The sequence below is a fragment of the Centroberyx affinis genome, unplaced genomic scaffold (genome assembly GCF_046629955.1).
Source record: "Centroberyx affinis isolate AG114_WGS23_722 - 3 ecotype Tasmania unplaced genomic scaffold, CSIRO-AGI_Caff_v1 ptg000258l_1, whole genome shotgun sequence".
NCBI classification, from domain to species: Eukaryota; Metazoa; Chordata; class Actinopteri; order Beryciformes; family Berycidae; genus Centroberyx; species Centroberyx affinis.
The window spans coordinates 450001-466908 of NW_027278940.1; the positions used below are offsets into that span (position 1 = coordinate 450001).

Here is a 16908-nt window from a genome sequence, read left to right on the forward strand (position 1 = left end):
GATGGGGGAGAAGGGGGGGAGAAAAATGGAAAGAATGCTTGGGCTTCACTGTGTGAATGTGTTGCTACTGTGATAATGGATATTGTGGATCATAAATAAGAATCTAATATCCAAGCTAGTATATCGGCTGTGTGGTCATCTGTATGTTTTACTCTGCACTGTACACAGCAGTGAGCCAGTTGCCCTTTTTCAATGAGAGGTTGTTTTTCAAGCTGAAAAAGTGACAGTAGTCAGAGTGAGAAAACGCTGTTCCCAGATCAGCATCACTGCATTTTCCAATGAGGGTAAAACTAGGAAAACTATACTTTTAGATAGAATGAGGTGGGCCCAGAGGCACACACACACACACAGCCAACCTCCTTCTGTGTGGGCCTCTGTGGACTGCGTCTCAGCAGCTGATCAGTACAATAAGAAAAGCCTCTTTGTCACCTAATTACCAATGTGTTATTAGCGCTTTAATGAAATGCCTGCAGGAAGCAACGCTGAGTGCCTGCATTGTCAGGATTGGACGATAGAAGAAGCATGAGGAGTGGATTTGCCACATAATATTAAGACACACAAAGAGAAAGATAGGGAGGGGGTGTGAGAGAGAGAGAGAGAGAGAGAGAGAGAGAGATAAAGGCACCCTAAATCAATTCAAATCAATAGCTTGCATGAGAATAAAGACACGTTTAGAATACCTCTCTCATCTCCTATAGATAGGTAACATCATTTCAGGCCAACAAACTATGGGTGCGGCATTATCTGAAATGTCAATGTAAGCTTAGATCATCTCTCCCCCTCATAAAATTGTGTGGGTCCATGTCCCAGACCGCACATGAATTAAACTGTAAAGAGATAGCTCCCACTCACCCAGACACACACAGTGATAACAATGTCTGTTTGACAATTTACAAGACATGTGTAGCCCTCACTGTGAGTGCGCCAAGTTGATCCTTGGGTCATACAGTGTCAGCTGTCACCAGGAAAAAAAAGTATTAAAAACAATAGAGCAAAAATGCAGGGCAAAAGTGGAGATTCAAGGGTTTTCCAGGACAACCGGATGATGGTTTATCCTTGGACAACAGTGAGCTTACTACATGACTGCGAGCGCAATCCTGGGAGGGTTCGAACTAGACCTACTGCAGCTGAGGTCAACTCTGTGTCTGCGGTTTGTTTGTGTAGAGGAAGCGTTGTGGCGATGAAGCAAGAAGAGGGGGGATCAGGGAGGAAGGAAGGGACTTAGAGGAGGGCTCAGTGGGAGGAAAGAGGGAAGACAAGAAGGGAGAGACGGAGAGGTAATCCCCAGGAGCCAGTGTCTCGTGCCAGCTCCCACTGCGGTGAACAGCTGAGTGGAGAAGGAGTGATGGTAGGAGGGATGGAGGGGGAGAGAGAGAGAGGGAGAGAGAGAGACAGAAAGAGTAAAGTATGTGGCCTTGATCAGAGGCCTTTAAATGGGTGGGCTGGTGATATCAACCCCTTACTAACCTCTGGTCATCCCTATAGCAATCTCCCTACCACACACACACACACACACACACACACACACACACACACACACACACACACACCCACACCCACCCACACACACACACACACACACACACACACACTGGGCCAAGGTTTTAATGAAGACCATTGTGGCTGCAAGTCGATATGTTTTTAAACTCCCCACGACAGAGAAAGACCTCCCACATTGTGTGTGCACACGTGTGTCCACTGTGTGTGTGTGTGTGTGTGTGTGTGTGTGTGTGTGTATGTGTGTGTGTGTGTGTGTGTGTGTGCTCGCTCTGATTACAGCAGTCATGCCTGGTTTGGCTGGCCGCACCTGAGGCGATAAGGAGATGATCCTTCCCGGACACGCACAAGCAAGAGTGAGGAGGAGGGAGGGGAGTGGGGGGAGGAAGAGGAGAAGAGGAAGGAGGGAGAGGAAGGGAAGGAGAAGAAGAAGGTGAGGAAGAGGAGGTACAGAGAGTAAGGTCAGTGGGGGCACAATGAAGGGAAAGGAGTGGAGGGGAAAGGGACAGGGATCAGAGAGGGGTGAGATGGAGACAGGGAGGGCGCAGGGTGAGCTGTACAAGGGCAATGGGAAAATTGAGGTAATTATTGGGGAGGAGAAGATAGCAATGATCTGAAACCAGCCATCGAAGAAGATGAGAATCATGATCTGGTGTTTATCAGGGTCCCTGCAAGTTCCATCAAGATAGATTCAAGACTTTTAAAGACCCTTTTAACAGCAGTTAGAGTGAAATAAAAGACCAATTTCTTGATTGAAATAAACGTGAGAATGATAAAATAGTGTCTGGGCTAATTTCTCCACTGGAAAAAATGACTAATTTTAAAATTCAAGTGTCATATTTAACTGTATTCAAGACCTCTTAAGACCTTCAGTTTAGATAACACAATTTAAGACACTTTAACACTTTTTCAGGACCTGCAGACACCCTGGTTTATCTATTAAACCAGCTCAGGGTGTAAGGCTAAGCGTGTACATACATACTCAAGACACAGACACATATACACACATACACAAACAAATGCAGGCACACACACACATTCGTGCAGTCCTCTTGTCTCTGTGGTCCAGAGCCCTCTCCAAAAGCCACTTAGCCATAGAAGCCAGAGAGCGAGTGGAGGCATCAAAGCTGTTTATATAATGAAACTGAAAGAGCTGCTCCACACCGTATCACAGGCTGCACCCAGGAAAGCATCCCCTCTTCTCCAGAGAATAGAGGAGAGGAAGAAAAGAAAGACAGAAAAGAAGAAAATCCCCCCGAACAATGCGGCACAACAACAGTGGCAACGGCAAAGCAAAGAGAGAGAGAGAATGAGAAAATGAGAGCGAGCGTATGAGGCAATAGAAAGGTTGTTTATTTTAAGTCAGCCTCATGTACCAACAGAAAGTGGTATTAAAATAGGGCCTATTGTTGTGAATTTGTGATCTGTCAGTCCGTGCGCGAAACAAAGAGAGCGAGAGAAAGCAAGCGAGAGAGGGAGAGAGAGAGAAAGAGAGAGAGAGAGACTAGTGTAATTCCCATGAGGTCTCTGTCGTTCTGTCTGGGGAAAGAGGGCTCTCCAGGGGAAGGGCGTGTTCAGAGAAAGAGAGAGAGAGAGAGAGAGAGAGAAATACAGACAGAGAGAGAGAAACAGAGAGGGAGACAGAGTGACAGACTGTTTATACTCCGCGTTGATCTCTCTCTCTCTCTCTCTCTCTCTCTCTCTCTCTCTCTGTCTCTCTCTCTACACTACTCATCCTAATAGCATCGTAATGACCTCCTCAGGTGTTAACTGAGAAGCCGGCAGAGGGCTAATTCACCAATAAAGTACTGTATGCCACTGTTGGTGCCGGCGGTAGCAACAGATGCCAGCGCTGTGACTACCAGCCCTCCTGTCTTTTCACCAACCCCCCCCGCCAAACTCCCTTCTCTTTCATCAACTTTAATCCACCTCCACCACTCCCTCCAACCATTCTTTCTGACTCTGCTGTCTGTTCCCACCTCTCAGCAGCAGCGGCAGCAGCAGTGTTTAAGTGTTTTGGGAATGGAGAAGTGATGGCAGTCAGTGAATCAGGGCAGACAGCTGTCATTTATAGTCCCTCTTTAGAGAAATGCCATTAGCTCCCCAACAAAATGGTGTGCGACTGGAATGGGGCCGTTGGGGCGCCCCCGATAATTTAAGTACAGTATGGCTGTCTGTCTGTCTGTCTCCAGGGTTCCCTGCATGACTTTCCATAACTAAGTCGTAGCGCTTCCATGACGTAAAAATCCTTTGTGGTTGGTTAATGCAGTTTTTTTTTTAAATGGCTTAACAGTCTCATTTCCACTTAAGGTGGAGAAAAACAGCTGAAAACCACCGTCTAATGCAATGAATGTGTGAAAAATACTTGGCCCATTTGTAAAATGGCCTGATATTCTGATGGGAAATAAGCACACTGTGACCACTTCAGACATCACCCTCCCAGATAGACTTAATGCCTTCTACGCCCACTTTGATAACCCCATCAGGACACCCCGCTAGCACTACCAATACCACCATGTGACCCGGGGGGAGAGCGCTCTCTAGGTGAAACGCGCACAGGTTTCTGCAGCAGGTTAACCCCCATAAGGCAGCAGGGCCGGATGGAGTGTCACCTAGAGTTCTGAAAGCCTGTGCTGCTGAGCTGGCAGATGTGTATACAGACATCCTGAACACCTCGCTGGCCCAGGCTGTCATCCCGCGCCACTTTAAACACTCAGTCATTGTACCGGTTCCCAAAAAGCCACATACAACCTGCATGAACGACTTCCGTCCGGTGGTGCTCACATCAGTCGCCATGAAGTGCCTAGAGAAACTGGTGCTGAGATTCATGGACTCTATCATACCTGTGACCACCAATCCCCTTCAGTTTGCCTACCGGGCAAACAGATCGGTGGATGATGCTGTGGCTCTCGCTCTTCACTCAGTCCTTGAACACCTGGACAACCTCAACACCTACGCCCACATGCTCTTTCTGGACTATAGTTCAGCTTTTAATACTGTCCAGCCCACTAAGTTAGTAGCAAAACTGGCAGATTTGGGGTTGCCCACTCCCACCTGCAACTGGATTTTAGATTTTTTGACGGAAAGACCTCAGGTGGTTAGGGTGGGGAATATGGTATCAGCAGCGCTGAACATCAGCACTGGAACCCCCCAGAGCTACTGCCTCAGCCCTAGACTCTTTTCTCTCTATACCTATGACTGCTTGTCCAACCATAAACTCAGCTACATTTTCAAATTTGCAGATGACACAACCATCCTAGGACTTATCAAGGGAAACAATGAATCGCACTACAGGCAGCTGGTGGATCAGACACTTGCCTATGGGTAGGAAAACAGTCTTGTCCTCAACACTGACAAGACCAAGGAGCTAATCCTGGACTTCAGGAAGAAAGCTCCCCCTCTGAAACCTCTGTGATTAAATGTACTGAGGTGGAATGTGTCGACAGCTTCAGATTTCTGGGCCTGCACATCACCAACAACCTGAGTTGGTCAGAAAACACCTCGGCCACTGTCAAGAAGGCACAGCAGCGGCTCTATTTCATGAGGTCACTGAAGAAAGCCGGCCTGAGTCGTCAGCCTCTCACCCAGGCCTACAGAGGTCTTGTGGAGAGCGTCCTCACCAGAGGTATCATTGTGTGGTATGGTAACACCACACTAAGGGAGAGGAAGGCCCTCCAGAGGATCATTAAAACCGCAGAGAGGATCACTGGAACACAGCTCCCCTCCATGGACACTCTGTTCACCCACTGCTGCAGGAACAAACTGCGGGCCATTCTCAGAGACCCGCATCACCCTGGACACCCTCTGTTTAGGTGGAGAAGCTCCAGACACCAGCTAGGATACCACCGACCAGGGAGTATCAGAACAAACAGGAAACGCTTTCACAACAGTTTCTTCCCAGCGGCTATCAGACTACTTGTGAGAGACATTCAGGCTGGAATGAAATACCCTGCCCCCAGTTAAAGCTCCTCTGACAGTGTGACAACAGTCTGACAGCACCCCCCCACACACACACACACACCCACGCACACACGCGCACACACACACACACACACACTTCCCTCCTTCACACACACATACACACACAGTAGAGAGTCTATTTATATCTATTTATACCTTTTATACTTTTTCTATTTATATTTATTACTATGTGTACCTGTACCTGAGCAAATGGCATAATAAAGTCTTGAATCTTAATCTTGAATCTTGATATTCCCTGACTTTCCCAGAGAATTTAGCAAATTCCCTGACTTTCCCAGCGTGGGATACACCTTACTAAATTCCATGCCCAGTGGGAAGCCTGTGTCTCTTACCACTGGGTGCACCGCGCATTGTGTCAATGGCTTTATAAGCAAATATGAAAAATATAATGTGATAATTTATTGATCTACGTAGGCAAATTTTCTTTCTTTGGTTGCCCCCCCCTCCACAGGAAGGTCAGAGGTCAGGGTCAGTTACAAAGCAGCACCCCTGGAGCTGATAGGGGTTCAGTGTTTTGCACAAGGGCACTTCAGCAGGCGGGGGCTAGAACCTTGATCATCTGCTTAAAGGATGGTCTCTCTACCTGCTAAGATGCCATCCTGCCGGCCATAATGCAGAGAGAGAAGGAGACAAGCAAAGAGACAGACACAGAGAGACGACAGAGAGACAGTAGAGAGAGAGAGAGAGAGAGAGAAAGAGAGAGAGAGAGAGAGAGAGAGAGAGAGAGAGAAGAGAGATGAGAGGGGGCTTTCTAATTCAGCCATCTGGCTAGCTTTACTTCATTATAATATTCTGAATGTGTGTGTGGGTGCGTGCACAAATTTGTGTGTGCCTGCCATTCCACAGATGCAGGCAGAGCAGAGAAGAATCCTCATTTATTAACAGCTTAATAGAGCTCCATCTGGGCCAGACCCTATGCTTGTCTTCTATCAGAGAGATTCATCACCGAATCACAGGAATTAGACTACAACTGACACCGACACAGGCTGAGGTGACCCCGCTGCACTGAGCGACACTGTGCAGATAGCCTGCACTGTATTACAGCTGTAACGCAGCTATGACTGTAATAGTCAGAGCCAAGTATGGAAAATGTCACACCACCAGCCCGTGAACAATGTTTGTCAGTCTGCGTTGGCGTAACATTTTCTTCAACAGCTATAATAGCTACACGACAACAGCTACAATAGAACAGAACAGAATACAATAGAACACAAGAAAATAATTCATTAGACCAATACTATACAGTAAAATACAATTTACAATCTGGGGTTAATGGAAATAATTTGGAAAAAATTAGATCTTCTGAGCCAGTGCTCAAAATCTTTATAAAGAGCATTAACACCTTCAAGAAGCCAAATGGTTAATAATCAGTTTGGTTTTTCATGCCATGGTTTTTGTTTCTGAGAAACTGGCATCAGTCTCCTTTTGACATATGTTAGCATTGCCAGTGGAAGCCCATGGAGCATGAACCTTTTACTGCACACAAATCATTTCAAACAGCTGCTACAAAATGCTGGTACAGCTATATGGTTTGCATGCAATTTGTCCTTTTCTAAATAGATCTCACTTATGGCTGGTAAAAGGAAAATTCCACTCTTGGAGTCTTACACTGTTATATAGCATCGATCTGTGATGTTCAAAGCGTTCCAGGAGTTATTTTGTGAAGAAGTATTGTAATTTACTTTTTTGTTGTATCCACTTTGCCTCAACCGGCCGTGTCTACTTCTACTTCACTTAGAGATTTCTTACATTTCCCAGAATGACTTTCAACAAAACCCCAGAGAGCAGGCGTGAACTTGTTGTATCCAACCATTACACTGTGTGCAGGTAGAGAGGGCAGCAACGATAATGATAGCGATAGCAGGAGTAAGAGCAAGAGAGTGACTTTTTGCATTCGAGAATGCAAAAAGTATTAAATATCACACCCTGTACTCAAAACACATGTCTTGTGGCTGCATTGCATTCTGGTCTATTGAGGTTACTGTTGGTGGAGAAATTGGTATCTCTGCCTCTTCTACAATGGATTTCTCTCTGTATGATTGTTGAAAATCGGTGCAAAATGGTGAGTCTATAAAGCCCTTGCTCTTCAATTCCGAAGGACTGACACCAAACTGATGTTTACCGTTCATCATAAAAAATAATTCTCTGATTGAACTCCTTATATACTTATAGCTGCACTGGAAATATCTCGACCCCACATCATGTTGTCTACATTTGGCCACTTATCCATGGGAGTAAGAAAATTTCACCACCGCACAACAAAATGGACCCAGCAATGCTGTACATCGCCAATAGCTGTTTTTGAACACAATTAAAGTGTTTTGGGGTGTATTTTTCCTTTAATTGTATGAAACCAGCAACTGACAATGAGCCCCCTACACTGACACATGCATTCACTATATGCATATATACACACACACACACACACGCTACATAGTCATGAGCATGTATGTGCACTATCACAGCGGTGTCTTACAAAGGTAGTCACTTTGTCAGTTGAACTTTTAAGACTTTACTCTTTTTAGCATCTTATCATTATGCTAAAAACCCTATAGGAACCCGAACATCAAACACACTTTAGTCCCCAAACACAATGGACCAATGTAGCTGCTCTCAAATAGCCTCTGCAAATCTCTCCGCATTCAGACCATAAATATATAAAATAAATAAACAACGAAGAATGATTCAGAGTTGGAGTTTCCCATAATTCACTGCCCTTGCATTCAACTCAAAGTCGATGGTTCTCTCTTTCTTTTGCTCGGAGGCCATCACACCAACATCCTCGTCCTCCCTCCTTCCATCCATCCCTCCATTCAGACGAGGCTGAAGTGCAAATTGGACATCTGGTGCTGTGATGTGTCTGACAATACAGCCGCCATCTCTCCCCCACACACACACTCACACATGCACAAAGTCCTCTACAACGAACAGGGGGCCATGAAGATATAAAGAGACTGAAAGGAAGACGGGAGGGAGGGAGCAAGGGAGGGAAAAGGGAGAGCTACAGAACATTAGGGGACACAGATGATGCCATGCCATTCACAGTGCCAGGGGCAGACAGACGCACTGCTGTCCTTGTGCCGTCTCTCTCGGCTCTCAGGCTGCACTGTCGCTAGGTGTGGCCTCTCTCAGGTGGTTGGCTGATGGAGGGCACTGGGGTGTGTTGTGAAGTGGTATTGTCCTATAACAGGTCTGTTTGCATAGAGGCTTAACCTACACTCACCCCCATGACATCTGATAAAGTCTCTCATCCTGCCCTATAGAGAGATGAAGGAGAGGGATGGAGGGGAAGAGATGGAAATGCATGCACAAATACACCTGCACCTGTCAGGCACACACATGCAGAAATAAGCACGTGTGCATGAAGGTATGCCTACGCGCACACACACGCACACACACACACACACACACACACACAGACATACACACACACATAAAGAGGCTGACTAAGCACCATAACCTACTTTTACTACCAAAGATACACTATTCAGTGGTTGTGTCTATTTATAATGGAGCATATTTCTTAGCAGCACAGACAATGCTCTTCTATTTGCAAGGTTGTATGAGAGGGGGACAGTATTCATTTTCTTGACTCATCTAAGGCCTAAAAACAACAGACAGATAATACTGCTTATTCGGGTAGTGCTCCTCTATGCCCAGCCAGTTAATCTCCTGCAGCACAACTCAAATCTCCTCACATTATACAAGCTCATATCAACACTCTGACTGACACCGTTTCATTTTTTCTTCTCTGAAGAAGACGCTTATGTTTTTTGTTGTTTTTTTTGTTGTTTTTTTTAAAATCACGGAATGAATAAAATTAGCATACATCCTCCTTGATGATTATTTCCTTCCTCCAAATGTTTGCCCCCCCCCTGGATGCCTGAGTTCAGCTAGTTTAAATGTCTGTGTGTTCTTTCAGGGCCTCTGCTTGCCTGCTACCAAATGTTTGCTTCTACAGCCCTTTTAGATGCTGGGAGATAGTGGCTGAGCAGGCAGAAGAAAAGAGGGGAAAAAAGCCTTCACAGAAGGCTGGCTCTCAAAGGAGCTATACCTGCATTAGAAATAATAAAAACACCCAGGTAATCCCACAAAAGGGTCCATCGCTTTGCTTTGAACTTCAAAGAATGAGCACAACAATTAAAAGCAAAATAGCGGGGGATGCGAATGAAAAAAAAAAAAGATTACAAAAGAACATTTGTCTCATTATCTTTATGCATATTGCATGTGGTGGTACTGTGGGAGTGAATGAGAGGTGAACTTTAGGATGAATGCATCGGGATGCAGTTGGACCACAACAGAACTTGGAGAGAGCGACAAGGCAAGGGAAGAGCATTTCAGAATTTAATTGGGCTTACACTACAAAATTGTTATCAGATTTCACCCCAAATAAGCCATTCCACAACATGGTAGAAGATCAGGGTGAAATCCCCTGTGGTAGTCTGCCTCATAGCACCATGACCTTTAAAATACTTATGAATCTTCCTTTGGCCTGGTTTACTCAATCTAATCTGACAGGGACCTGGACCACAGGATGCAGCTCTGTTGAAGCCATTCTGTGGCACTGGCACAAAAACCTGGTGATGGGTGCACCGGTATGCACACTCACCCACATTATATACAGGCATGAACATACGCATGCATATATACACAAGCAAACATGCCCAAGTACACATGTTCATAAGTTTGATTACAGTCCTGAATCAAATTAGCAGTGTTAGCAGATCTGTGGAACAACGATAGATCAGCATCATTGTTAAAGTTGTAAACTTTCTGAAACTATAGTGTTTGGCTGTGTTCACTTTTTCCTATTTAAATGACTCATTCATAATCAATGGTAAATCCTCTCCCCTCTCCCACCAAAAAAAACAAACTCATAGACACAGAGAAGCACCTATAAAAAACAGGAATATGAACACCAATAACAGTAAAATGTTAATAAAAACACTCGATGCATTCCCTCCAGTTTGTAATAATGAATGTGCAAGAGCTCTATGTCTCATGTCTATTTGTTTTCCCACAGAAATCACAACCATCGCTAGATCTTGTAATACAATGTTTATCAACTCACTGGTCAGGACAAAAAATGTAAAAGAGTCCTAGTAGATATTAATGATCTCCTAGGGTCCCAAGGCAAGACAAAATTTACTGAAATTGGACGGCAGCATAAAACAGTTTAAGAACCCCTGTATTAATGTTAAGGATGACAGTACAGAAGGTGGTATGTTACCTCTCCAAGGGCTTCATAGCGTTTCTGGTTCCAGCGGTGGAGATCCTCTCTGGCATTGAACACAAAGGCCTCTCCTGTCTTTATATGTCTGAGCTGGCCATCTGGGTCAGAAGGAAGGAAGGAAGGAAGGAAGGAAGGAAGGAAGGAAGGAAGGAAGGAAGGAAGGAAGGAACGAGGGAGGGAATAAGGGAAAGAAGACAAGTTATGTTTGATACTATAACTGCACTTAACAATATTACAATATCTGCAATGATAATGATAACTGCAGTTCAACATTAAAAAGATACCTCTATGTATGTGTGTGTGTGTGTGTGTGTGTGTGTGTGTGTTGGGGGGGTCTCTACCACCGCCTGAACATGCAGAAGTAGTTCTACCTGCCAAAAGACGCACACTAGCTTTGACCCTCAGTGCTTCATTCATTACCATTCCCCCCCCCCCAGTCCCTTCACTTCCCCTCCCTCCCTCCATCCCTCCCCCCATCTGGCAGGTACAAGGCCTGTGGACGCAGCAGCATTCTTCCAGTCACGACTCCAAGGGCCTTCTGGGAAGTCTGGCAGACCAGGCCTGGACAGCTGGTATGGCAAAAACTCTCTTTCCCTCTCTCCCTCTTTTCATCCTTCTAAAGCCCTGTCCTCTTCCTCTTTAACCATGTCCATCTCTATCTCCCTCTCCTTCCTCTCGCATTCTGGCTACAGGCCACAGGTCTGTCCCTGCATTTTCCACCTGACATCTCCGAGAGGGAAGAGTGAGGGACTGGAAGATGGGTGTGTGTATGTGTGTGTGTGTGTGTGAGCATGCAAGAGAGAGATAGGTGGCCTGGCACACATTAGTCACGACCACAACTGGTCCTTACAATTCCTTTGAGGCTGCTGTCTGGGTATCAGCCAATCACCCTAACCAGCACTGCTCTTTCACACGCACACACACACGCACACACACACACGCCACCAGTTTAAGCCAGGTGTACTGTAACCAATGGCCATATGTGTCAGCATGTGTAAGTATGTGTGGCTGTGTAAATGGTTGCAGGTGGGCCACACCACTATTGCAATACATGAGAATTGATTGAAAAGAAACAAAAGCTCTTTCACTGAATGGTGATAAAAGTCATTATTATTCAGTGAAACCAGAGGAGTATGTTTAACGCATCCAGGTTTTATTTCAAATAAAATAGTCATAAGACAGAGAAAAGCAGTTCAGGAGTATAACTGCTGGGTTTTATTCTTAATAAACAATTACCCTTGTCTCTGTGTAACCAGTATGTTTATACCTTAGCAATGAGCCCATCGATCCTGCCGCTGACATTAGAACACAATAAAACACTAAACAGTGTTAAATTTAATTTTGACCTTTATGACTGCAGAATTTGCAAGAGCTAAACCACTGAAAAAGTACATATACTTAACCCAAATAGCCAGGGGGCTCTCGTACTTTCTCAATTATTGCACGACGAGAAGAAACCCATCTAAGATATAAATAAATATATTTTCTTTTGAAGATAAAAGAATGCATAAGCATTTTTTTTCATCTCCTTCTAAATTGCCACCATTTTCACCCCTCTATCACTGTGATAAATCTTACATTGCTAACACAGTGTGTATTATAGCACTTGCTTTCATGGTTAGTTGTTATACAACATGTAATCCTGAATCTGAGTTTGTCATCATGTTGCATTAAAAGCAGACTAGTGCCTGAGAGGTAGAGTGAGAGAGGGGTGAGAGGTTTGGAAAAAGCAGTGTGCACAAAAGTACCTTGAAGAAAATCAATTATGCATTCATGGAGGGGTGAGGATCTAAACACTATTGCCTAACAGAAGGAAGAGAGGAGCTATAATGAAATCCTACAGTAGGCGAGGCGTGCATGTGTGTGTGTGTGTGTGTGTGTCTGTGTGTGTGTGTGTGTGTGTGTGTGTGAGGGAGAGAAAGAGAGAGAGAGAGCGAGTGTGTGTGTGTGCGTGGGGGGGTGATCAGCTCCATCGCCTCCCCCAACACATCCTCTCAGAGGAATAACGTTTTCTCAACTTTTCTCCTCTTTTTCTGTCATAATTAGCATTCTGTTCTCAATTTGGCCGCTTAATTAGGTGTACATAACCTTGGATTTCCAGTAATGGAAAACCGGAGGGCTAGCGAGATGAAGCCATCATCTTCAGTGATTAAGATACCTGCAAACTATTGTACACAGCCTCGTCTGTATTCACTTCATTACATGGTCAAATTAACATTTTTGTTCCACCTGTCTCGGGCAGAGGTAGCCCGGGTGTAGCTGCAGAAATGCCTGCGAGCCAGAGCAACTGTGAGCCGACATACTAGAGACACCGCCTGAGGGCCACCGCCGCTTTAATAGAAATTATATCCTTTAAAAACAGGCCTGAGTGAAAATTGACAAGAGATACAGATGGGGGGTGTGTATGTGAAGGGGAGTGGAGTGGAGGGGGGTGGGGGGGGGGTTGTTAGATGGGGCAGGTTAATGAGAGAGAGAGAGAGAGAGAGAGAGAGAGAGAAGGAGAGAGGGAATAACAGAGGGACAGAGACAGAGACAGGAAGAGGAAGACAGAGTGTGACAGAGGGATAGAGAAGTAGAGATGGAGAGTCTCTGAATGTGTTGCTCTCTCCATGGCAGACTGAGCTGGGACTTGAGAGGGGGGGTAGAAGGTGTGGGGGGTGGGGGGGTCTCTGTGTCTCTGTTCTTAGGCACAGCGAGGTTATGCAAATGCTCCGTCAGACGGAGGGCAAGGCTGAGTAGGTTACTGACGGGCCGTAGAGTACACAACATGTCCCCCCACTCAGCCAGCCAGCCAGCCAGCCAGCAGAGACACTGACAGAGAGCAGGGGGGGAGGGGGGGCAAAGAGAGAGAGAGAGAGAGAGAGAGAGAGAGAGAGAGAGACCACTCGGGGAATACTAAGAGCCAAGAACACAGACTCCCCCTTAAAGCCCCCCACCCCGCCACCTTCCCAACTCTACCCTCACTCCACCTGGTTTGATTAAAGCAAGCCAGGAGAATCCTAAAGAGACTTTTATATCATCTGGACCCACGGCATTCTGGGTCCAGCGATGCTCCCCTGCTGTCACTGCAAACTGACACACACACACACACACACACACACGCACTCAATGTCACAATGTCCCAGGTGACGCCAGAGACAGTTTTAGGTCATTAATTCAAAAACAGTGACATTACCCTGAACAAAACTGTAATTACACGCAAAATCTGGATGTACTGAAAGTGCCGAAGCTTTTCAACGCGATACAGTAATATGGGGTTTTGACGACTTTAAGGTAGCTTTAATGTGGCTCTAGTGGAAGCAACTAATTCTTCAGATGACAGGTCATGGAATGGAGAACAGAGACATTTCTCAAGTTATGTTTCATACAGTTTAGTTAGGCCCTATGTGGCTCAGGCCCCAATCCGGTGCCAAGAGATGTCACTTTCTGTTCCCTTGAGCTTTAATACTTTGCTTGTACTGTGGGTAGTGTTGATCTAATCTCTTATAGTTCAAGAGACGTGGTGGTTTCACTTTGTTGAAGCAGCAGGTTTTATTTGCTAATTGTAAAAAGCAGCAATGGGTAAGCCATGGAACTAATTATGGCACTTATGGTTTATGCCTTTAAAGATTCAAATAAACCAACATCTGTTGTGTACTTACATTCATTGAAGGCATATTCAAACTCCTCCAGTGTTTTGGGGAAACTGAGAGGGGGTTCATCTTTCTTCATCAGTTCATCTAGGTCTATTCTTGACAGCAAGTCTGAGAAGAGACACAAAGAAAAGTAGGAGGAGGTCAGAGGTGAGCAGAAATTACAGTGACAAGAGTCATTACTGCTTTTTTTTCAAAGATTGTGAGTCAAATTTTCACAACTTCTTAACCTCCGTCACAACACAATAAACCTACAATATCAAGCCTAATTAAATGAACCTTTGCTTTCATAATATCTCTCCATTTCCCTAGGTTATGAAGCAACAGCAAACCTCTGATGCGATAGTAAACATTAACTACTGGCCTGATCTTTCAGAAGCCAAAGTCCTCCCCACCCACACAAACTAAAACCTCTCCATTATCCTAAAGTGACACAGTAGGTGGCAGAGAGGATATTCTGATCAAAAAAGACCCCAAAAACAAGAATAAACATAACATTTTTGTCACTGAAAGAGAAAGAAAATAGGCTAAATTAATGACATACCCGCACAAATTCTGCTAAAACTGTATGAGTCTGTTTGATTTGTTCAATAAAAGGAAATGAAATTGTGGCACATTGTTTCAAGGTTAAGCAGAATACTTCAACACTTTGGCCTTCTAAACTTGGGGCCAGCCAAAAGTCTAACTATGAACTGGCAACAAACTATTCCATTTTCAATCTCAATCCTCTGTGGATGAGTGCCAGGTTTTGGTTCACAGAGCTATATACAGTGTTATTAAATGACTGTGAATAACCAAGTAGGATTTTGCACTAATAATAGCCCCAGTCATGCAGTGGCATGCTTGCACAGAGGCAGTCGACAGCACATTTCCACTTTTCAACCACAGACGTGGCTACATGACATGCACTATGAATTACACAATAACAACAATGGAAGGAGAGGGAAGGAGACTCAAGTTATTGAGAAAACATTGTCACCAGCCAATATATCAAATTAATGGATTAATTCATTCAATCAATTCCAGACTTGTTCCAAGATCATTGCATGAAACCAATCTATTAGTACACCCCTCTGTACTGGTAACAGAGTGAGAAAATCTTATTTAGACCTACAGATCTTCCTGACCAGTTTCCAGACCAGTTTCTACCTTGAATCATTGCAAAGTCCATATAGCCATTAGAGTTGAGAAATGATCAAAGCTGTAGTTTACATTCACCTTTGAGCTCTTTTCCTCATGTTTGTTTTCTTTTTGTTACACTTTTAAGAGCAGTACTTTGATATGTATATATTTTTTTTATCTTTGTTGCAGTGTTGTTGTCATTCATTCACCTTTGAGTGCAGTAGTTTTCTCTCTGTCCTCTTGGCCAGCTACCTGGGCCATGGTGATCCACAAAATGTATAGGCCTGGTATGACAGCACAGGGGTGAGATATCATGGGTCTTCCACGGCCTAAGATCACTGAGGTGCATCCTGTCACATATGGGAATTGAAAAGGAGAAAATTATAATTGCAGGAATCAATAACTGCTGGAACAAAGACTATAATTATACTATACTATAACATTATAACATGCTCTAATATGCCTGCACCTGACAGACACTAAATTCCCTCTTAACTTGCAGATGACAACAAGAACCTAAAAGGTAACTATCTCAAAGCCTACTGCACCTGTAAGTTGGCAGCAGGCCAAAACATTATTGGTGTAGTGTAGCAGCCAACTCATTTATTGAAGTAGGCTTTTATAACCGCGCCAATTAATGACGTAATGCATGATTAGACTACTTAAGGGCAGCTAGTGTCACACAGCGCAATAACAGGCACTGCATAAACAGAGTTAACAGAGCTCTTTGACAACATGAATTGTAACGAAACAACGCAACCATAAACTAGTATACATATTAGTATGTGCGCTTAACTTTGCAGGCGTGCAACAACTGAGTGAGTTGCTTTTGCAAAGATAGCAGGATAGCAGAGTTGTCTTTGTTTACAAGACACGCTATACACGGCCACAAACGTCTATTTCGCTCGCGTATTGCGGTGTAAATAAAGACTGAGACGTAATTTCCCCAAAACAGTCACACCTGTTTTATCAGGCATGTTTCATATTCTTGCAACAACTCTCAGGAATGTGTGCAGTCACATTACAGTGAGCCACTGCGAGCAGGCTAGGATACTTGTGCTTTCATGAGACACTCGTTTCACCCAAACGAAACACAGAGGTTCGGAGAAGTACAACTTTTTATAGTAGACGCATGCATGTATTTTGTTTGACTCACGCACCATCAGTACATGCGACTGTCCACTTGCGGCTGCTTCCTTGAAATTTCTAAAACAGGAAGGACTCTGAGCAGCGGAAAGCATGAAGCTTCCGGGTTACCGGGGCAACGGACTGGAAGGGATATTTAAAGAGACAGTAGCAGCCATACTGGCGCTGCCTTCACCTGACATAACAATAGACTACTTCCACACTCAATAATAATCATACACATAATCACTAGTGGGCTCGTTACTCGTAACTCATTTCTTAAGCAATATTATTCGTTTACTTATTACTTAATAGGAC

General features: G+C 44.6%; 1 protein-coding gene across 1 annotated transcript in view; it reads right to left on the reverse strand.

Annotated features, from left to right (window-relative positions):
- arb2a (ARB2 cotranscriptional regulator A) overlaps window positions 1–16658 on the reverse strand; it is a 157652-nt gene extending 140994 nt beyond the window's left edge. Inside the window, exons 1-4 of the mRNA XM_071545867.1 lie at window positions 16626–16658; window positions 15675–15815; window positions 14353–14454; window positions 10709–10809 (exon numbers count right to left, since the gene is read on the reverse strand). Coding sequence (XP_071401968.1) covers window positions 10709–10809; window positions 14353–14454; window positions 15675–15780 — 309 coding nt within the window. The 5' untranslated portion in view covers window positions 15781–15815; window positions 16626–16658. The remainder of the gene's footprint in view (window positions 1–10708; window positions 10810–14352; window positions 14455–15674; window positions 15816–16625) is intronic.
- Window positions 16659–16908: the final 250 nt, after the last annotated feature.